General features: G+C 41.8%; 1 protein-coding gene across 1 annotated transcript in view; it reads right to left on the bottom strand.

Annotated features, from left to right (window-relative positions):
- cabcoco1 (ciliary associated calcium binding coiled-coil 1) overlaps positions 1-23263 on the bottom strand; it is a 45971-nt gene that overhangs the window by 11334 nt on the left and 11374 nt on the right. Inside the window, exons 3-4 of the mRNA XM_021313346.2 lie at positions 16201-16370; positions 15983-16127 (exon numbers count right to left, since the gene is read on the bottom strand). Coding sequence (XP_021169021.1) covers positions 15983-16127; positions 16201-16370 — 315 coding nt within the window. The remainder of the gene's footprint in view (positions 1-15982; positions 16128-16200; positions 16371-23263) is intronic.

Here is a 23263-nt window from a genome sequence, read left to right as displayed (position 1 = left end):
TGAACTCTTAAAATCTAAATGCATTGATATAGCTTTTGCTCAAAAAACTCATAGCAATGTTGATAATGAGGTTGATTGGAAGAAAGAATGGTATGGGAATCTTGTTCTGAGTCATAAAACTTCGCTAAGTGCAGGAGTAGCTATTTTTTTCTCAAGGAATTTTCTTCCAGTTTTTATTGAAATTGAAGATGTTGTAGCTGGAAGATTGTTAAAGGTTATTGTTAAGTATGAAATTATAAAGATAATTCTACTGAATTGTATATGCTCCTGTGTTTTCTTAGAAAAGTTAGCAAATACACTATTAAATTGTGGGTCAACAGATTATTTAATTTTAGGTGATGATTTAAATTGTACAATAGATGATTTAGATAGGAATCATTTAGAACCACATATACATTCAAGGAGATTATTGAAACGTACTATTGAAACTTATGATTTGGCGGATGTGTGGCGTTTTAAAAATGGAAAGATAAGGCAATATTCATGGGCTCAATGTAAAGAGAATTATATTACTTTGGCAAGATTAGATAGGTTTTATTATTTTGGGCATCATTTACAAATATTTAGATCATGCACTTTGTGTCCAGTGGGCTTTTCTGATCATAGTATGATCATAGGGAGTGTGTTTATAAATAATTTAAGACCTAAAAGTGCATATTGGCATTTCAATACTGTTTTGTTAAATGATGGTTGTTTTAAAAAGGGATTTTCTTTTTTTTGGAAACAGTGGAGACTAATGAAATGTCAGTTTTCATCTGTACAGCAGTGGTGGGATATTGGTAAAATTAAAATTCAGCAGTTTTGTAATCAATACACTTACAATGTTACAGGAGAAATGGTAAAATCTATTGAAGAATTAGAGACTGAAATTGTGGATATTCAGAGTTGTGACATGTTCGGATTTAACCTCTTGACCCACATGCAGACTCAACTGGTTAGTGCAAAGAATTAGTTTATTTTTAAAGAACAAACAGCAAGACAGGCTTCCTTGGTGTCTCTGGGAGTGGTTCAGTCATGTAATCCTTGGCGCCTGGCCTGGAATGAGAGTTGGGTTATTGATGGCCAGAGATGAATCGGTCTGGTGTAATAAGAGACAAGCTTACGTTAGAAGGCTCTTGGTTAAAGTGTTGGAGAATAGTGCTCAGGGGTCCTGTGTGGTGAGCGGTAGGTGGAACCTCCTGGGGTGAGTCCGAGATCCGGAAGTTGGGTGGAGTGAGATGAGAGGGCAATGGAGCGAGCAGGCAGGCACTTGCAGAGTGGTCACACAGATGGAGTTGGCGACAAAATTGATCCTTCTAGGAAGCACCAGCGACAAAAAATAACCTGAAGACGGGAAACACAGTGCAATCAGTTTCTGGCAAGTAATCAAGTGACTAGCAAAGACTTGTGATAGCTGACTACAGGTGGAGGCCGGAGAAACTACCAATAGACGTTAATCATCCAGCACTGAGTGAAGGCTCTGCTGCTCCTTTATCTCCAGCACTCTGATGAGGCCAATGAGCTGCACCTGTGAGGGCTGCCCTTGCTCACCACCAAGATCCTCGCTGGAAGAGATGCATCACTCGCACGCACACACTCACACAGGAACCCTGACACTACCCCCCCATTAAAGACCGCCCCCTGGCGGTCGGGATGAAGACGACCCATGAGAAGCCTCAAAATCTCTAATGAGGTCAGGGTCCAGGATAAACGAACGGGGAACCCATGACCGTTCCTCAGGTCCATAACCTCGCCAGTCCACTAAGTACTGGAACCCTCTTCCCCGACGGCGAATAGCCAGAATCTTTGTGACGTCATAGGCAGGGTGACCATCGATATCCCGGGCGGGTGGCGGGGGTCTGGAAGGAGGGCAAAAAGGACTGGAACGGACTGGTTTAAGGAGAGAGACATGAAATACAGGGTGGATCTTTAACCCATCAGGAAGCTTAAGGCGTACGGCTGAAGGGCTGAGGACAGAAGTTACTTCAAAGGGACCAATAAAGCGAGGGGACAGTTTGCGATTGGATGATTTGAGATTGATGTCACGAGTGGAGAGCCAAACCCTTTGTCCAGGTGAGTATGAAGGTGCAGGGGTTCTTTTACGATCAGCCCACCTGCGGTTTCCCTCCGCTGTCCGGTCGAGAGCAGCTTTAGTTTGGGTCCAGATGTGTCTGCAACGGCGGAGGTGATGGCGGACAGAGGTGACGGACGCTTGTTGTTCATCCGACGGGAACAGAGGCGGCTGGTAACCAAGAGAGGACTCAAAAGGTGATAGACCAGTGGCTGTTGAGGTGTGACTGTTGTGGGCGTACTCTACCCAAGGCAGGTGTACACTCCAGGATGAAGGGTGTGATGAACAAAGACAGCGAAGGGTAGCCTCCAGCTCCTGGTTCAGGCGCTCCGTTTGACCATTAGTTTGAGGATGAAACCCTGAACTGAGGGTTACCTTCGCTCCAAGAGCAGTGCCAAACTCCTTCCAGACTCTAGAGACAAACTGTGGCCCTCTGTCTGACAGGATCTCAGTGGGGATACCATGCAGACGAAATACATGTTTTGTCAGGAGATGTGCTGTCTGCATGGCGGTGGGAAGTTTACGTAATGGAACAAGGTGGCAAGCCTTAGAGAAACGGTCAATGATTGTTAAAATGGTGGTGAAGCCCTTTGAAGGTGGTAGTCCAGTCACAAAGTCTAAAGCAATATGAGACCAAGGACGCGTGGGAACTGGAAGGGGTTGAAGTAGCCCACTGGGAGGTTGATTGCGGGTCTTATTGCGGGCACAGATGGGACAGGCCAGCACATAGTCTTTGACGTCTTTATATAAAGATGGCCACCAAAACCCACGTCTGATCAGAGAGACAGTTCTGTTAATGCCGGGATGACATGAAAATCTTGCCGTATGGGCCCAATGAATGAGGCTAGCTCTAACAGCAGAAGGGACGTAGAGACGGTTGGGTGGTCCATTGCCGGGATCAGGTTCAGTCTGTTGGGCTGCCAGTACTTGGTCTCTAATCTCCCAGGAAAGGGCACCAATAACGCATGATGGTGGGATGATGGTGGCAGCAGGTGTCTCTAGATCAGAGGAAAACTGTCTTGAAAGTGCATCAGGTTTGATGTTCTTGGACCCTGGCCGGTAAGTAATTGTAAAGTTGAACCTGGAGAAAAAGAGGGACCAGCGAGACTGTCTGGGATTCAATCTCTTGGCTTGTTGAAGATATGCTAGATTCTTATGATCGGTCCAGACAACAATGGAATGCTCGGCCCCTTCTAACCAGTGACGCCATTCATCAAAAGCCATCTTTATGGCTAGAAGTTCTCTGTCCCCTACATTGTAGTTTCTCTCTGCTGATGAAAGACGACGGGAGAAGAATGCACAGGGGTGCAGCTTGTCATCAATGGAAGATATCTGTGACAGGACTGCCCCCACCCCTGAATCAGAGGCATCCACTTCAATAATAAACTGTCTTAATGGATCTGGTTGTATGAGGATGGGTGCAGTGGCAAACCTCCTTTTTAGTTCTAGAAAACTTTGTTCAGCTTCAGGTGACCAACTGAAACTAACCTTGGTGGAGGTGAGGCTGGTGAGGGGAAGAACAGTCTGGCTATAGTTCTTGATGAAACGGCGATAGAAATTTGCAAACCCCAAAAAGCGTTGAAGTTGCTTGCGAGATGTGGGAGTTGGCCAGTCCAACACTGCTTGAACCTTTGCTGGATCCGTCTTCACCTGCCCGCTCCCCAACACAAAGCCCAAAAAAGTGACTGATGAGGTGTGGAACTCGCATTTCTCTGCCTTGATGAACAACTGATTCTCTAAAAGACGCTGAAGGACTAGGCGGACATGACTCTTATGTTCCTCTAGAGATCTTGAAAAAATAAGAATATCATCGAGATAAACAAAAACAAACTGATTAAGATAGTCCCTAAGGACATCATTGACTAATGACTGGAACACTGCTGGTGCATTCATGAGGCCAAAGGGCATAACCAAATACTCAAAATGGCCGAGTGGTGTCCTAAACGCTGTTTTCCACTCGTCTCCTTCTCGCATTCTGATCAAGTGATAGGCATTACGGAGGTCAAGTTTGGTGAATATAGTGGCTCCCTGTACGAGTTCAAAAGCTGATGCAAGTAATGGCAGTGGATATTTATTCTTTATCGTGATCTGGTTTAAGGCTCTGTAGTCAATACATGGTCTGAGTGTGCCATCCTTCTTACCGACGAAGAAAAACCCAGCTCCCACAGGTGAAGTTGAAGAACGAATAATGCCAGCTGCCAAGGACTCACTGATGTATCTCTCCATGCTCTCCCTCTCCGGTTTGGAAATACTGTACAAACGACTAGTAGGAAGTGGTGCTCCTGGAAGAAGGTCAATAGCACAATCATAGGGACGGTGAGGGGGAAGAGATAGAGCTCGTGACTTACTGAAAACCATGTGAAGGTCATGGTATTCAGATGGTACGTTGGCCAAGTCAGCTGGGGAGGGTTCATCTGCAGAATGAGTGGCTACTGGGGGAAGAGCAGAGTGAAGACATGATGATAAACAGTATGTACTCCAGGATTCAACCCGACTGTTTCTCCAATCAAGGTGTGGATTATGGCGGATCAGCCATGGATATCCTAGAACCACTGGAGACTGAGGTGAAGGAAAAACAAAAAAGGTTATCATTTCACGATGATTTCCTGAAACTAAAAGTTCTATGGGAGTTGTGCACTGAGTAATGACAGGTAAGGACTTTCCATCCAGTGCAGAGACCAAGACTGGAGCTGGAAGAGGCAATGTGGGTATTTGGAGTTGATTAACCAGGTTGTCATCTATAAGGTTTTGTTCACATCCAGAATCAATTAAAACAAATGTCTGGAAGGAGCCGTTGCTAGTAATCAGAGAACAAGGAAGAGTTAGACGGGAAATCTTCTTTGAGTTGCCCACCACTCCTCCCGTAGCTAATGGTGGGCCTTGTCTTTTGGCAGGTTTTTACAGTTAGCAATGTAGTGTCCTGTCTGACCACAGTAAAGACAGGCTCCAGATCTCATGCGACGCTGTCGCTCTTCGGGAGTGAGTCTGGTTCTTCCTATTTGCATAGGTTCCTCGGGGCTCAAACCTACAGAGTTAGTATCTGATTCGACTCGGCTTGGCCACAAACTCAGTTCTCTCTTAGGTCGTGTTCTGTTTCTGATTCTATTGTCGATTCTAATGGCTAAAGTAATGAGATCTTCCAATGTCCCTGGTTCATCTCGGTAAGCCAGTTCATCCTTTATATTCTCATTCAAAGCTTGTAGAAAAGCTCCTTTCAATGCCTCTGTGTCCCAACCAGAAGAGGCAGCCAGAGTTCTGAAGTCAATGGCAAAATCGGCTACAGCTTGACGTCCCTGCCTTAAGTTCCACAACTTGCGGGTGACATCCGACTGTGACTCAGTATACCCAAATGTTTGTTTAAATGCACATACAAACGAGTCATAGGTGCCCTGGAAAAGGACTTGCTGTCCAAGCTTAGCCTCTGCCCATTTTAGCGCTCTTCCCCTTAATAAGCCAATGACGTAAGAGATCTTCGCTGCATCTGTCTGAAAACTCTGAGGTGAAAAAGAATAAACTAAAGAGCATTGCAACAGAAAACCCCCACATTTACCTATCTCTCCTGAATAGGGCTCAGGTGTGGGTGGCGAGATCTCTCTGAAACGTACGGAGACAGGGGGTGTTTGAGCAGAACTGGCAGAGGCACTGACCTGTGAAGGAGGGGGAACTGCGACAGGAGGCGGACCAGCGGGAGGGGAACCTGCAGATGCGAGTCCTTGGCGAAGATCCTTGAGAATCTCAGAAAATTGCTCTAATCGTTGGTTAGTTCTTATTTGTTGCTCGTATAAAGACGTAAGCATGGTATCATGACGGAGAAGTACTGCATGATCCTGATTGGGATCTGGAGAAGGTTCTGCTGGGTCAGACTGGCTGGATGATTCTGACATGTTCGGATTTAACCTCTTGACCCACATGCAGACTCAACTGGTTAGTGCAAAGAATTAGTTTATTTCTTTTAAAGAACAAACAGCAAGACAGGCTTCCTTGGTGTCTCTGGGAGTGGTTCAGTCATGTAATCCTTGGCGCCTGGCCTGGAATGAGAGTTGGGTTATTGATGGCCAGAGATGAATCGGTCTGGTGTAATAAGAGACAAGCTTACGTTAGAAGGCTCTTGGTTAAAGTGTTGGAGAATAGTGCTCAGGGGTCCTGTGTGGTGAGCGGTAGGTGGAACCTCCTGGGGTGAGTCCGAGATCCGGAAGTTGGGTGGAGTGAGATGAGAGGGCAATGGAGCGAGCAGGCAGGCACTTGCAGAGTGGTCACACAGATGGAGTTGGCGACAAAATTGATCCTTCTAGGAAGCACCAGCGACAAAAAATAACCTGAAGACGGGAAACACAGTGCAATCAGTTTCTGGCAAGTAATCAAGTGACTAGCAAAGACTTGTGATAGCTGACTACAGGTGGAGGCCGGAGAAACTACCAATAGACGTTAATCATCCAGCACTGAGTGAAGGCTCTGCTGCTCCTTTATCTCCAGCACTCTGATGAGGCCAATGAGCTGCACCTGTGAGGGCTGCCCTGGCTCTCCACCAAGATCCTCGCTGGAAGAGATGCATCACTCGCACACACACACTCTCACACAGGAACCCTGACACTACCCCCCCATTAAAGACCGCCCCCTGGCGGTCGGGATGAAGACGACCCACGAGAAGCCTCAAAATCTCTAATGAGGTCAGGGTCCAGGATGAACGAACGGGGAACCCATGACCGTTCCTCAGGTCCATAACCTCGCCAGTCCACTAAGTACTGGAACCCTCTTCCCCGACGGCGAATAGCCAGAATCTTTGTGACGTCATAGGCAGGGTGACCATCGATATCCCGGGCGGGTGGCGGGGGTCTGGAAGGAGGGCAAAAAGGACTGGAACGGACTGGTTTAAGGAGAGAGACATGAAATACAGGGTGGATCTTTAACCCATCAGGAAGCTTAAGGCGTACGGCTGAAGGGCTGAGGACAGAAGTTACTTCAAAGGGACCAATAAAGCGAGGTGACAGTTTGCGATTGGATGATTTGAGATTGATGTCACGAGTGGAGAGCCAAACCCTTTGTCCAGGTGAGTATGAAGGTGCAGGGGTTCTTTTACGATCAGCCCACCTGCGGTTCCCCTCCGCTGTCCGGTCGAGAGCAGCTTTAGTTTGGGTCCAGATGTGTCTGCAACGGCGGAGGTGATGGCGGACAGAGGTGACGGACGCTTGTTGTTCATCCGACGGGAACAGAGGCGGCTGGTAACCAAGAGAGGACTCAAAAGGTGATAGACCAGTGGCTGTTGAGGTGTGACTGTTGTGGGCGTACTCTACCCAAGGCAGGTGTACACTCCAGGATGAAGGGTGTGATGAACAAAGACAGCGAAGGGTAGCCTCCAGCTACTGGTTCAGGCGCTCCGTCTGACCATTAGTTTGGGGATGAAACCCTGAACTGAGGGTTACCTTTGCTCCAAGAGCGGTGCCAAACTCCTTCCAGACCCTAGAGACAAACTGTGGCCCTCTGTCTGACAGGATCTCAGTGGGGATACCATGCAGACGAAATACATGTTTTGTCAGGAGATGTGCTGTCTGCATGGCGGTGGGAAGTTTACGTAATGGAACAAGGTGATTGTTAAAATGGTGGTGAAGCCCTTTGAAGGTGGTAGTCCAGTCACAAAGTCTAAAGCAATATGAGACCAAGGACGCGTGGGAACGGGAAGGGGTTGAAGTAGCCCACTGGGAGGTTGATTGCGGGTCTTATTGCGGGCACAAATGGGACAGGCCAGCACATAGTCTTTGACGTCTTTATATAAAGATGGCCACCAAAACCCACGTCTGATCAGAGAGACAGTTCTGTTAATGCCGGGATGACATGAAAATCTTGCCGTATGGGCCCAATGAATGAGGCTAGCTCTAACAGCAGAAGGGACGTAGAGACGGTTGGGTGGTCCATTGCCGGGATCAGGTTCAGTCTGTTGGGCTGCCAGTACTTGGTCTCTAATCTCCCAGGAAAGGGCACCAATAACGTTATTAAGGTTCTGCTGGGTCAGACTGGCTGGATGATTCTGACATGTTCGGATTTAACCTCTTGACCCACATGCAGACTCAACTGGTTAGTGCAAAGAATTAGTTTATTTTTAAAGAACAAACAGCAAGACAGGCTTCCTTGGTGTCTCTGGGAGTGGTTCAGTCATGTAATCCTTGGTGCCTGGCCTGGAATGAGAGTTGGGTTATTGATGGCCAGAGATGAATCGGTCTGGTGTAATAAGAGACAAGCTTACGTTAGAAGGCTCTTGGTTAAAGTGTTGGAGAATAGTGCTCAGGGGTCCTGTGTGGTGAGCGGTAGGTGGAACCTCCTGGGGTGAGTCCGAGATCCGGAAGTTGGGTGGAGTGAGATGAGAGGGCAATGGAGCGAGCAGGCAGGCACTTGCAGAGTGGTCACACAGATGGAGTTGGCGACAAAATTGATCCTTCTAGGAAGCACCAGCGACAAAAAATAACCTGAAGACGGGAAACACAGTGCAATCAGTTTCTGGCAAGTAATCAAGTGACTAGCAAAGACTTGTGATAGCTGACTACAGGTGGAGGCCGGAGAAACTACCAATAGACGTTAATCATCCAGCACTGAGTGAAGGCTCTGCTGCTCCTTTATCTCCAGCACTCTGATGAGGCCAATGAGCTGCACCTGTGAGGGCTGCCCTGGCTCTCCACCAAGATCCTCGCTGGAAGAGATGCATCACTCGCACACACACACTCTCACACAGGAACCCTGACAAGTTGTTGTGAGTCCACAGGAAATCGAGGCCATTTTCAGGCACTCAAACGTAAAAAAGCGGCATTGACTGATCTGCTTGGGATCAGAGCACAGGGAGCTTTGGCACGTTCACGTTTTTAAAGTGTCTCTGAAATGGATGCTCCCTCAAAATTCTTCTTCAGTTTGGAGAAGAAAAATGGACAAAATTGTCTCATTCATTGCATTTGTTCTGAAGATGGAAAAGAGTTGACGGATTCCACTGAACTGAAGAAAAGAGCTGTGGATTTTTTTTCAACGTTATACGCAAGTGAGTTTAAACAAGATTCTTTGACAACAAAAGAGTTTCTTGATGACTTGCCAAGGGTGTCAGACCAAAACAATGTCTTCTTGGAGCATGCTCTAACGTTGGAAGAACTGCAGGTGGCACTGTTGAGCATGGAAAATGGCAAAGCTCCAGGAATAGATGGCTTACCTGTGGAGTTTTATAAATCGTGTTGGCCTGTGTTGGCTGAAGATCTGTTGGAAGTCCTCAATAATAGTGTGGCAAGGGGAATGTTACCCCTTAGCTGTCGTACAGCTGTGCTCACTCTTATTCCTAAGAAAGGGGATCTTTATGAAATAAGGAATTGGAGACCTGTCAGTTTACTGTGTACTGATTATAAGATTTTCTCAAAGATTCTGGCATGCAGATTGAGGAAAGTGATTGATCAAGTTATACATGTTGATCAGTCTTATTGTATCCCTGGCAGATCAATAAGAGATAACATAACATTAATTCAAGATTATTTGGACGTCTCTAATTTATTGGGTTTAAACTTCGGTCTGATTTCTATTGACCAAGAAAAGGCATTTGATCGAGTGGAGCACCAGTATTTATGGAATTGTTTGAGAGCTTTTGGTTTCTCCTCTGGATTCATTGCTATGATTAAAACCCTTTATTGTGACATTGAAAGTGTATTGAAAGTCAATGGTGGTTTAAGTGCACCTTTTAATGTAAAGAGAGGTATTCGCCAGGGCTGTGCAATGTCAGGAATGTTATATTCAATGAGCATTGAACCTTTGTTATGTCGAATCAGGAAAAAGTTGCAGGGTGTAAGGTTAAATGAAGTTTCTATACCTTTTCAACTTTCTGCATATGCAGATGATATTGTTGTGGCAATCACTAATTAGTCAGATGCCGTTACTTTAATAGAAATTATTGAGTGTTTTGGTAAAATTTCTTTATCCAAAGTTAATTGGAGCAAGAGTAAAGCTTTGTCAATTGGTAAGTGGACAAAACAAGAACCTAAATTACCTGATGAATTAAAGTGATCAAAAATGGTTTTAAATATTTGGGTGTTTATTTAGGGGATCGAATAAAGGTAATGAAAAATTGGGAGGGTTTTGTTGAACTGATGGAAGGTAGATTAAAGAAATGGCACTGGCTTTTGCCACAATGTTCTTATAGAGGTTGTACACTAATTATTAATAATCTGGTTGCTTCAACTTTGTGGCATCGCTTATCTGTTCTTGAACCCCCGCCAGGTCTTCTGGTAAAATTAGACTATTATTTTAAATTTCTTTTAGGACAGATTACATTGGGTCCCTCAGAGTGTTTTGTTTTTACCAAAGGAAGAAGGAGGGCAAGGTTTGATTCATTTAGATAGGAGAGCAGCCTTCAGACTACAGTTCTTACAGAGTTTTTTGTATGGTGATCAAAATGTTTTGTGGAGACAAGTTACCGAATGTTTTTTTTTCCAAAGTTGGTAATTTAGGTTATGGTAAAACTTTGTTTATTGTTGACTTTTCAAAATATAGTGTAAAGTGTTTGTCATCTTTTTATGTTAGTGTATTAAAATCATGGAACTTTATGGAAACGAAGAGAGTTGGAACATCCACATCGTTAAATTGGTTGTTACTCGAACCTGTCCTCAAGGGATCTCGTTTGGGTTCAGCTTGGGACAATATGGCTATGATTTCTGAACTGATGATGAAAAGGGAAGTGGTTACATTGAAACATCTGCTTGAACTTGTTGGAACAGGGATGGATAATGTCGTTTCTTTGGCTCGATGATTGGAGATTCACTCTTTAAGAACTGTAGGCATTATGCTGGCAACATTTAAGCGGATATTATCAGAAGACGACAAAAGACTCATAAAAGGATGGTTTGTTGGGCTTTTAACTCCTGATAAAGCAGATCATTTTGTTAAGCTGTGTTTTAAGCCACAATTGGAAGATCTTGAATGTCCTGGACCTTTTTTGGAGGAAGAAAAACATAAATGGACACGTTTGGATTCTGTGAATGGAAAGATAATATATATGAAATGTGTAAAGGCTTTGAACAAGGTAAAATAAAAAAAGTAAAAAAAGATACTCCTTGGAGAGATTTTTTTAAAGTTGATTTTGAGGTGAAACCGGTATGGGGATTACTTTATAAACCACCATTGACTAAAAATGTTGGTGATTTACAATGGAGAATTTTGCATGGTATTATTGCGGTTAATGCTTTTGTTTCTATTATTAATCCTGCTGTTTCAGATAAATGTCCTTTTTGTTTATCAAGAGAAACTATCTTTCATTGTTTTGTTCAATGTTTTAGAATAATGGATTTATTTACATTATTAAGAGATATTTGAAAATCATTTGGAGAATGTTTTACAGAACAGTCTTTTATTTTTGTTTTTTTATATGGCAAGAGAAAGAAGAAAATTGGACAGTTGTTAAATTTTTTTCTTGGACAAGCAAACTTTGCAATATATTTGAGTAGGACATTTAAGATTAATAACAAACAGAATACTGATTGTGTAATACTATTTAAGAGTATGGTTAGAGCAAGAGTGATGCTAGAATATAAATATTATTTAAATGTAGATGAACTAAATATTTTTCAGAATATTTGAAATTATGAAGGTGTTTTATTTACTTTTAATAATTCCGAACTTTCATTTATGAATATGTTAATTTGACAATATGTTGAATGTTCCAAATGTATCACCACTGAGTGAATAAATGAGTTTTTAAAAATCAAAAAAATCTCTCTTTCTCTCTCTCTCACTCACTCACTCACTCACTCACTCACTCACTCTCTCGCTTTAAAAAAAATTATACTTGAGGAAAGTATAAAGTACTCCAAAATATACTTAAGTACAGCAGTGAAGTATTTTTACTTTGTTACTATACGACACTGACTTTCACCACTGGTTAAGACCAAAATTATTTATAACTGATTGCTCTTCCTGCTCCTCTGTTAAAACGAACTGCAGCAGGAATTACTGATGGCCACAAGTTGTGAAAGAAGCAGAAACAGCTCTGTAGAGGGTGGGATTTAGAATGAGCTCAGGATGGATAGAGCTGTGAATGGATCATCTGCAGCCCATATGGGATTTGTCATTTTTATGCGTGAGAAATGGCATGTGAGCGTGTGAAGTCAGTGAAATGTGTGTGTCACACAGTCAATGCGTGAGAGTTGAGAGCCCTGACGGTATTGTTAGAATCTCGATAACCCCTTTCCTTTCTTCTCTCTTTTCTGTTGCTTTGGATAGACAATGTAGCTCCCTTGAAAAAGAAGGTGATTATTCACAGGAAGCTGGCTCCTTGGTTTAATTCAGAGCTGCGTTCCTTGAAGCACAATGTTAGGAAATTGGAGAGAAAATGGCGCTCTACACACCAAGAGGAATCCTACCTAATCTGGAAGGACAGTCTATTGTTGTATAACAAGACCCTTCGCAGAGTTAAAGCAGCATATTTTTCATCATTAATCGAGGAGAATAAGAATAATCCTAGATTTCTCTTCAGTACAGTTGCCAAATTTACCCAGAGCCACAGCTCTGTCGATCCATCCAATCCCTTAGCTCTTAGCAGTAATGATTTTATGGGATTCTTCATAAATAAAATTGTTTCCATTAAAAATAAAATAATTGGCATCCTCCCAAACATGATTACCTCGTCCTCAGCAAGTGAGGCAGCATTGGAGGAATCCTTAGAACCTGCGCAGTGTCTGAACTGTTTAAAAGCCGTAGAGCTTTCTGAGCTATCTAAAATTTTAGCTTCATCTAAACCTTCTACCTGTATGTTAGACCCAATCCCAACCAAGTTGTTTAAGGAGGTATTCCCTTTGATCAGTGGTCCTATTTTAGACATGATTAATCTATCCTTAGTAAATGGATATGTACCACAGGCTTTTAAAGTAGCTGTTATTAAACCTTTACTTAAGAAACCATCTCTTGATCAAGATGAGTTAGTAAATTACAGACCTATATCTAATCTTCTTTTCTTATCTAAAATTCTTGAGAAAGTAGTTGCTAATCAACTATGTGAACATTTACAAAGTAATGACCTACTTGAGGAGTTTCAGTCAGGCTTCAGAGCTCATCATAGCACTGAAAAAGCTCTGGTGAAGGTCACTAATGACATTCTCATGGCCTCAGATAATGGACTTGTGTCTATACTTGTCCTGTTAGATCTCAGTGCTGCATTTGATACATTTGATCACAATATTCTCCTACAAAGACTTGAGCATACTGTAGGGATTAAGGGAAAAGCATTAGGCTGGTTTAAATCTTATCTGTCGGACAGATTCCAGTTTGTTCATGTTAATAATAAATCTTCCTCAAACTCTAGGGTCACTTGTGGAGTACCACAGGGTTCAGTCCTTGGACCAATTCTATTTACTATATATATGCTTCCGATTGGCAAAATTATCAGACAGCATTGGATTAATTTCCATTGTTATGCTGATGACACTCAGCTATATTTATCCATAAATCCTGATGAATCCAATCAGTTACTTTGACTGCAGTCATGTCTTGATGACATTAAAAGCTGGATGACTTTAAATTTCCTGCATTTAAATTCTGACAAGACAGAAGTTGTAATCTTTGGGCCAGAGTCTTCAAAAAATAAAGTTCTTAATCAATCACTTAATCTGGATGGCATTAACTTGGCCTCTGGTAATAAAGTTAAAAATCTTGGTGTTGTTTTCGACCAAGACATGTCATTTAAATCCCATATTAGACAGGTTTCCAGAGTTTCCTTTTTTCACCTCAGGAAAATCGCCAAAATTAGAAACATTCTGTCCAGGGGTGATGCTGAAAAACTAGTCCATGCATTTGTTACTTCAAGGCTGGACTATTGTAATTTTTTACCATCAGGAAGTCCACAAAATGCAGTTCGAAGTCTTCAGCTGATCCAAAATGCTGCAGCAAGAGTTCTGATGAAAATCAACAACAGGGATCATATTTCTCCAATTTTAGCTTCCCTTCATTGGCTTCCTTTTAAATCAAGAATTAAATTTAAAATTCTCCTTCTAACGTATAAAGCCCTTAATAATCAAGCTCCATCATATATCAGAGCTCTGATTACCCCATATATTCCTAACAGAGCACTTCGCTCTCAGACTGCAGGTCTGCTGGTGGTTCCTAGAGTCTCTAAAAGTAGAATGGGAGGCAGATCCTTTAGCTATCAGGCTCCTCTCCTGTGGAATCAACTCCCAGTTGTGGTCCGTGAGGCAGACACCCTGTCTACTTTTAAGACTAATCTTAAAACTTTCCTTTTTGACAAAACTTATAACTAGAGTGGCTCATGTTACTCTGAGCTATCTCTATAGTTATGCTGCTATAGGTTTAGGCTACTGGAGGACATCAGGGCCTATTTTTCTTATTCTACTGAGTTCTACTGTTCTTCAATTATGCATTATGTGTTGTCATTTCTGCTTTAACTTTCTGTTATCTCTCTTTTATCTTCATAGTAGGTACACCTGGTCTGGCGTTCTGTTAACTGTGACATCATCCAGAGAAGATGGCTCACCCGCTACTACCATCTAATGTAGAACAGATTACTGGATCAATGTGTGCTTCTGTGCTTTTTTGTCTCTCTTGTTGTGTCTCTGCTCTGTCTTCTGTAACCCCCAGTCGGTCGAGGCAGATGACCGTTCATACTGAGCCCGGTTCTACCGGAGGTTTTCCTTCCCGTTAATGGGGAGTTTTTCTTCCCACTGTCGCTTCATGCTTGCTCAGTATGAGGGATTGCAGCAAAGTCATTTACAATGCAGACGACTCTCCCTGTGGCTCTACGCTTCCCCAGGAGTGAATGTTGCTTGTCGGGACTTTGATGCAATCAACTGGTTTCCTTATATAGGACATTTTTGACCAATCTGTATAATCTGACCCAATCTGTATAATTTGATTGAACTTGACTTTGTAAAGTGCCTTGAGATGACATGTTTCATGATTTGGCGCTATATAAATAAAATTGAATTGAATTGAACGTTATTGAGCATTGAGCGCAATCCCCAGGGATTAATCCAAGAGGAAATTGTAATTTCAAATCAAACAGCCCATTTCTGTCACAAAACCATGAAATAATGCAACTCTAGGAAGTGGTGCAATTGTCCTGAGCTTGAATACCGTTACCGGGGCAAGAAGTTGGTTGACTCAATAAAAGAGAACTGGCACAGAAAAGCTAGATCTTCAATATTTTTTCAGTTTACAGAGTACGTATTTGATTTAAATAAGGCAGATACAGGTATTGTTAGAAACTCTTATATTCCAAATTCTTCACTTTCTGTAGCTTGAGAACAAATTTGATCAAGTTTTCGATAGTCACAACACAATATCAATAACACATTTTTAAACAACTTCCTGGTGTCAAGAGTTGCTTTTAGAAGTTTCTTGGGCATACTGTGTTGGCTACCTCCTCCCTAATATTTTATTAACTTTGCTTACAGGAAGTTGCTGTTTTTTGATTTGCTGTATTTGTTCTGTAATTTGTTTTGGTTTATCTGATTTTTCAATCTATCCTTTTGTTTGTAGAAGTACTGCAATAGAAAAGGTGAATTATTGTGTCCGTTGCGTAACCTGATAACTAAAAAAACCTATAAGAAACACAAAAAAAATACAAAATTTAAAATTTGCCAGTGATTGCAGCATTTAATTTAACAGATGCCCTGCTTTTATGCTTATGTTGATCTCGCAACGACTATTGGCGCACTAAGGGAGCAAAAGCTTAGTTATTTTTCTTATATAGCAAATAAAAAGTTAATCATTGACAAACAGCTGTTTTTCTTTTCAACAACCACAAGAGGTAAGAGTCAAGCAGAAGAGTCATTGTTAAACTGTTAATGTTCAAAAACTGTTGTGACTTTTGCTGTAAATTCTGAATATCAATTATGAATATGGTTAGTCTAGTTTTGAAGTTTATTTAAAGTTGCTTGGTGATTAGCTGGGTGGCCTGAACAGACTTACCTTTTTGTAACATAGCCTATCAGTTCTGTAGCTTCATCATTGTCCAGAACTGAACATGTATCTTCATCAGAAGGTGAAGGGTGCCAGGCAGCAGCCATGGCTTCCATAAATGCCACCATATTATCCACTGAATTCATCTGTTTCTCTGGTGGAAGATGAACAGTAATGAATACAACATAATTCATCAACTTGTAGAACAAATAGTCTGTCACTCCCACCTGTTAGGTTTTTCAGCAGCATGTGGAGCACAGCCATGGTGAAACAGGTCTGCGTATGGGTAAACTGGACCTCTGTAGCCCATGAGAATCCAGACAAATAGTAATGAAAGAGAACAGCCTCTTTGATACAGGTACGATGGTTTGTAAAGCCCAGAATGTTCTCCATTTTACTACAAACAGAGAATTGATTTAGAATATGATGTGGCAGTGATAAACAATAAGGAATAATATTGCTAAAACACAATGTTGGAGTGCTAGAACTCCCTACCTACTAAAAAAGCTTACATAAAAAGAACCCCTCCTATAGGGACTTATGTACCAAACTTACACAGATGTTCCTGTTCCAGGGTCTTGGTTATGATATTCTGTATATATTTGCCAGATTCCTACTCCTAGCCCATGTGAGCTGGACTTTCTCAGGGGGACCTTTGAACAATGGGACTGTACACATCTTGAATCGTGTCTGGTGTGTTAGACCCTGGTCTCAATCAATGTGTATCTTCGTTGCATAGTGTCCTATGCTGAGCCCCTGTGCTGCCATTCATAAAACCATGTTCTTAATCTGCCAGAGGTGTATGTTATCCTTACATGATGGTTTCTCTGGTTTCTCATCGTCCACGTACTAGGTTTCTGCTGCTTGAGACAGTAATCTGACACTGTGTCACTGATGCGCCCTATTTCTCTAGATCAGGGGCTCCCAAAGTGAAGGTTGCGAGACACCTTTTGGGGGTGGAAAATTATTTCAAGAATCAAGAATTGTATTATTTTCATTGTCACTGCGTGTTACCGTGGTGAAAATTTCTGGGACATACTCCGGTTTAGGGTACACACAATAAACAACAAGCAAAAAATAAACAATGGGAACAGGTGTACAGGTTTTTTTTAAGAGATTAAAGCATGCAAAACAAATAACAATCTTCAGGATCTTCAAGGAATCACACTAATTTCAAAAAGTCCGTCCTATTTAAATATGAAACTGTACAATGCACATTCCTGATAGTTAATATTCTTAAGCCTTAATATACAGATCTATGCATGAACTAGAAAAATGAAACATTCCTGATGGTTAAGAGTGTGCAAAAAATATGCATTCACAGTAGTGATATTTCAACATATACAGACTCAGTCTTCTCAGCAGGGGGCGATAGCCCTTACAGCTTTTGCAAAGAAGCTGTGTCTGTCTGTTTTGTTTTGGAGAGGATGTTCCTGAAGCGTTTCCCTGATGGAAGATAAGAAAACAGTGCATAGCCCAAGTGGGTAGGATATGTGGCAATGTGTCTGGCCCTTCTCTGGAATTGTGCAGCATAAACTGAGTCCAGTTCTTGTAGTAGGCATTGTACAATTCTTTGGGCTATCCTCAGCATCCAAGCTAAGTCCCTCTTCTCCTGTCATGCTCAAAACCATTAATCTCCATGTCATGCTCGGACTGCAGAATGTGGAGATGGACCAGTAGGAAAGTTAGTCATCAATTCAGTTAACTAATTATAATTTATTTTTGCTCTTAATATTAGTTATATGTTATTTTATTGATTGTATTGTTTTTGTAAAAACTAAGACCATTGTTCATGTTTTTTTGGAAGTGTCAGTGAAATTGGAGCTGTGGACGCTTAACCTTGCTCCACTGGACAATGGATAGTATTGTGTGGGTTTTATCCCCCTCCACCTTCAGATGTTTTCACCATATAGCAGCACTATGATAGTTAAATAAAAAAGCTGAAGTGGTCTTGAAATGTTATTTGCATTTTAAAATTATTTGTTTTTATCTGACCTAGTGAGATGTCTTTCAGGGTTATATATATATATATATATATATATATATATATATATATATATATATATATATATATATATATATATATATATATATATATATACAATAAACAGGTTAATAATAAATAGGTCATATTGACCACTGTTTTCTGTTTGACTAAATTAAGATAATATAAAATAAGATAAGAATAAGATAGACTTTATTGATCTCACAGTGGAGAAATTCACGTGTCACATTGGATTGTGATGTGACAATGATTGGCATTGTCACATCACAATCAAAAGAATGTGCCAAAAGGAGGAAGCACTTTCTTTGAAGTCCTACGGAGTAAAACCACCTCTTGGTCAAAGCCCGCCCCACACTAGCGTGTGCACTGAATACGTCGCTAAGACCTCCTCCTCATGTTCCTTGCATGCATGTTCCTTGAGTAGCGAGTAATTTCCTAGTATTCATTAGACATAATAATTACTGTAACAGGGAATTATTTTGGTTTAACAAATAATAACGTGTGGACTATTGTAATTCTTTACTATCAGGAAGTCCACAAAATGCAGTTCAAAGTCTTCAGCTGATCCAAAACGCTGCAGCAAAAGTTCTGATGTAAATCAACAACAGGGATCATATTTCTCCAATTTTAGCTTCCCTTCATTGGCTTCCTGTTAAATCAAGAATAGAATTTAAAATTCTTCTTCTAACATATAAAGCCCTTAATAATCAAGCTCCATCATATATCAGAGCTCTGATTACCCCGTATGCTCCTAACAGAGCACTTCGCTCTCAGGCTGCAGGTCTGCTGGTGGTTCCTAGAGTCTCTAAAAGTAGAATGGGAGGCAGATCCTTTAGCTATCAGACTCCTCTCCTGTGGAACCAACTCCCAGTTTTGGTCCGTGAGGCAGACACCCCGTCTACTTTTAAGACTAATCTTAAAACTTTCCTTTTTGACAAAGCTTCTAGTTAGAGTGGCTCATGTTACCCTGAGCTACCTGTATGGTTATGCTGCTATAGGCTTAGGCTACTGGAGGACATCAGGGCCTATTTTTCTCACTCTACTGATTTCTACTGTTCTCCAGTCTACTGTTCCCTTGTTTTGCATTGCATTGCATTGAAATAACTGTTGTCATTTCAGCTTTTAACTTTTTGCTCTCTCTCTCTCTCTCTCTCTGTCTTTTTTCTTCATAGTAGGTACACCTGGTCTGACGTTCTGTTAGCTGTGACATCATCCAAGGAAGACAGATCACCCGCTATTACCATCTAATGTAGAACAGATTACTGGATCAATGTGTGCTTCTGTGCTTTTGTCTGTCTTGTTGTGTCTCTGCTTTGTGTTCTGTAACCCCCAGTGGGTCAAGGCAGTTGACTGAGGCCGGTTCTGCAGGAGGTTTTTCCTTCCCGTTAATGGGGAGTTTTTCTTTCCACTGTCGCTTCATGCTTGCTCAGTATGAGGGAATGCTGCAAAGCCATGGACAATGCAGACGACTCTCCCTGTAGCTCTACGCTTCTCCAGGAGTGAATGCTGCTTGTCGGGACTTTGAATCAATCAACTGGTTCCGTTATATAGGAATTTTTTGACCAATCTGTATAATATAATTGAATTTGACTTTGTAAAGTGCTTCAAGATGACATGTTTCATGAATTGGAGCTATATAAATAAAATTGAATTGAATTGAATAGTAATTGTTTGTGTTTATTTCGAACCAGAAGTTCTATGGTCTCTAAGAGTAAAGAATTACCTCCTTTTGAGTTAACAACTGAATCAACTGAGACATTTTCATTGGTTTGTGATAAAGAAGCAAGGGTTAAAACTCCAATTGCAGTTATAATTTGTGTTATCAGCGTTTGCTGGATAAGTCCGATCAGACAACAACCAATCAGATCACACTTTTCCAGCATAAATAAATTCATAACAAGTAATTAATAACTGCATTGTTGGTGTTAGTCATTACAGGCTTGTAGCCTTTGGATCGCAACCATTTGAATTACATTTGTCATAGCTACCATTTGAGTTTCAATGATTATTAAAATTATAATAGCTAATTATAATTAATAATAACATTCATAATCAAACAGGTTTCTGGCATATTACAGGCACATTACAGAGTAGTGTCCTAAGAAAAGTGAAACAACAACGGGCTGTTCTCACAACAAATGATAGGAGTAAACCTGCTGGAAATGTTGGAATTCGGTTACAAAACAGATTTGTCCGCTCCAGCATGACACCCAGGAGGATCAGGACAACAATCAAAGGTATGTCAACAATCTTCGCGCTAAGCTACTAGAGAAAAAACAAACGATTCACAGGGACCCTAATATTTTACAATGTATCTGTAAGGGATTACACATCTGTAACAAGAACAGCACAAAGGTGTTGATTTATAAGTCTTTGAAATATGGCCTGGTGTCTAATGTATCAGACATCCTTCCAAGGAACATGAAATCAATCAATCCATCAATCAATCAATTTTATTGTCAACTACAATTTGCATTGCAATCAAAAATTCAGTTCCAGTACAACCGTCCATCACATACACTTAACAAAAATTTTGGGGGAACGATTGACTGAGGCCTTGCGTTGCCAAGGAACGCAGCCAGTCGGCCGCTGCTATTTCAGTGCAGCCATTAGGTGCGTTCTTCCAAACTGCCCCGGACCCCGCCTTACACGGAGTCCACAGGCGCTGCCCTTGAAATCTGTTGAAGAAAGATTTTACATGGGGGAAGTGGAGGGAGATAAAAAAGACAGGTGCTTCACGATTTATCAGAATCAGAATCAAGTTTAATCGGCAAGTAGGTTTGCACTTAGAAGGAATTTGACTTGGTATGGATGGTGCAGACAAAAAATAAGAATACAGTAAAATAAGAAGTAAAAGGAAATATACACAGAAGCTGTATACACTCAGCAGACGTCAATGCGTCAATGTAACGCAGAAGCTTGTAAGTCCTGAACGGGGGAGAGAGACAGTGTCCAGTTTCATGGGCAGCTCTTGGCCTTGTTCATAAGGCCGGTAGCAGATGGGAAAAAACTGTTCTTGTGGCATGAAGTTCTGGTCCTGCCCGAGGGAAGTGACTGAAATAGTCTGTGACTGGGGTGCAAGGGATAAGTCACAATCTTCCTTGCACGCCTCAGAGTCCTGGAGTCGTACAGGTCCTGGAAAGATGGAAGATTGCAGCCAATCACCTTCTCTGCAGACCGGATGACACGCTGCAGTCTGCTCTTGTCCTGTTTCCACATATAATGTGAAGCATCTGACAAAAAACCTCATTGCACAATATTTCAATATTCCAATCGATGGGCTAGTTAACGTTCACACTTCCAGGTTTTATCCCATCTCACCTCTGTGTACCACCACCGCAGTCAGCTTATCAAGCTTACAGTTTTGTTCATTAATCGCCTTAGTGATCACGTCGACTGCCACCGGCAGTCTCATCAAGGCCATGTTGACCGCCAGCAGCTTCTGAAGGTGCTGATACATTAGATATCCTCCGAGACCAAAAAAAAAGGAATCCAAGTATCGTAAATCCGAATAAGTAGACATCTTCGATGTCCTCAACAGAAAGAATTGAGAGGCACACCGTGGACCATTTCTCCCACGGGTCCAAGATGTATCCTGCAAAAAAAGTTCCGTCGGGACAGGCACTCTTCCCGGTCCTTTGCTTTCCAGTTGAAATGCCCATTAATTGAAATGAGATATTTTGAGTTCTGATGCTAAACAAATGGCTTACTCTTCCATTCTGGGCCTGCACTGCCTGCACTGCTTGGCTGCTTCACCATCCTGGGCCTGCATTGCCTGCACTGCCTGGCTGCTCCTCCACCCTGGGCCTGCACTACCTGCACTGCCTGCACTGCCTGGCTGCTCCTCCATCCTGGGCCTGCACTGCCTGCTCTGCCTGGCTGCTCCTCCACCCTGGGCCTGCACTACCTGCACTGCCTGCACTGCCTGGCTACTCCTCCATCCTGGGCCTGCACTGCCTGGCTGCTTCTCCATCCTGGGCCTGAATTGCCTGCACTGCCTGGCTGCTAGCTGCTCCTCCATCCTGGGCCTGCACTGCTTGGCTACTACCTGCTTCTCCAATCCTGCACTTGATCTGCTAGCAAACTGCATTTTTCACCATACTAAACACGCTGCTTTTAACTGGTATGACTTATCATTTAAACATGCATTTTTCACGTGTATTATTGTGCTTTTTGCTCATTTGCTGTTTTCACAATAATCACAAAAATGTTGGACAGAAACTGAATGCTCATATCTCTGAACAAATTAAAATTGATGCGACATATGATCATAACAAATCAACTGCTCCAATGTACAGAATACCAGTTTCAAAATGTAAAAATATGTTTGTCTTAAAACGTTTGGTCATAAATCAACTTCTCAGTCTTTCAATGTTGCATGATTATTTTTCACTGAATGAAACCTCTATTATGTTACTTTCGATTGAAGTCTTGTCCAAAAATGTTAAATCTTATACTTTCGGAAAACAAAGGCGATTAATTCTTATGCTGCTTTTAATGTCTGGAAACATACAGCCAAACCCTGGCCCAGAGGCTCAGACTCCATGTTATCTGGCCTTAAAATTATTCATCTCAATGTCCGAAGTCTGAAGCCTAAAATTGATCAAGTACGGATTTGGGTAAAATCAACAAAAGCTGATATAGTGGTTATCTCAGAAACCTGGCTAACAAAATCTATATCTGACAATGATGTTTGCATAAATGGCTTTCAAATGTATCGTGCTGATAGACCATCTAAAGGTGGTGGGGTTGCCATCTATATAAACTCATCCTTCAATGTAAAATTAATTCAGGCTGAATCTTTCTGTAAACAATTTGAACTGTTAGCACTTAACATTGAAATTTCTAAAGGCTTGCATGTAAATGTTGTAGGATGCTATAGGCCACCTTCAGCCACCCAAAATGCACTTCAATCACTAAAGGATCTCCTGCTTAAGCTTGACTCAATTGAGACTATACTAATTGGAGATCTGAACTGGGATTGGCAACTACATAACTGTAGCTATAGCTCAGCATAAGCTAAGCCACTCTAACTATAAGCTGTGTCAAAATGGAAAGTTATAAGCCTTGGAAAGTTATAAGTCTTAAAAGTAGATAGGGTGTCTGCCTCACGGACCAGAATTGGGAGTTAGTTCATAGGAGAGGAACCTGATAACTAAAGGACCTATCTCCCATTCTACTTTTAGACTCTAAGAACTACCAGTAAACCTGCACTCTGATAGCGAAGTGCTCTGTTAGGAACATACGGGTAATCAAAGCTCTGATATATGATGGAGCTTGATTTA

Source organism: Fundulus heteroclitus, unplaced genomic scaffold (assembly GCF_011125445.2).
Source record: "Fundulus heteroclitus isolate FHET01 unplaced genomic scaffold, MU-UCD_Fhet_4.1 scaffold_241, whole genome shotgun sequence".
Classification (NCBI taxonomy): domain Eukaryota; kingdom Metazoa; phylum Chordata; class Actinopteri; order Cyprinodontiformes; family Fundulidae; genus Fundulus; species Fundulus heteroclitus.
The sequence above is the reverse complement of the archived record's forward strand: the minus strand, read 5'-3'. Positions and strand labels throughout refer to the sequence as shown.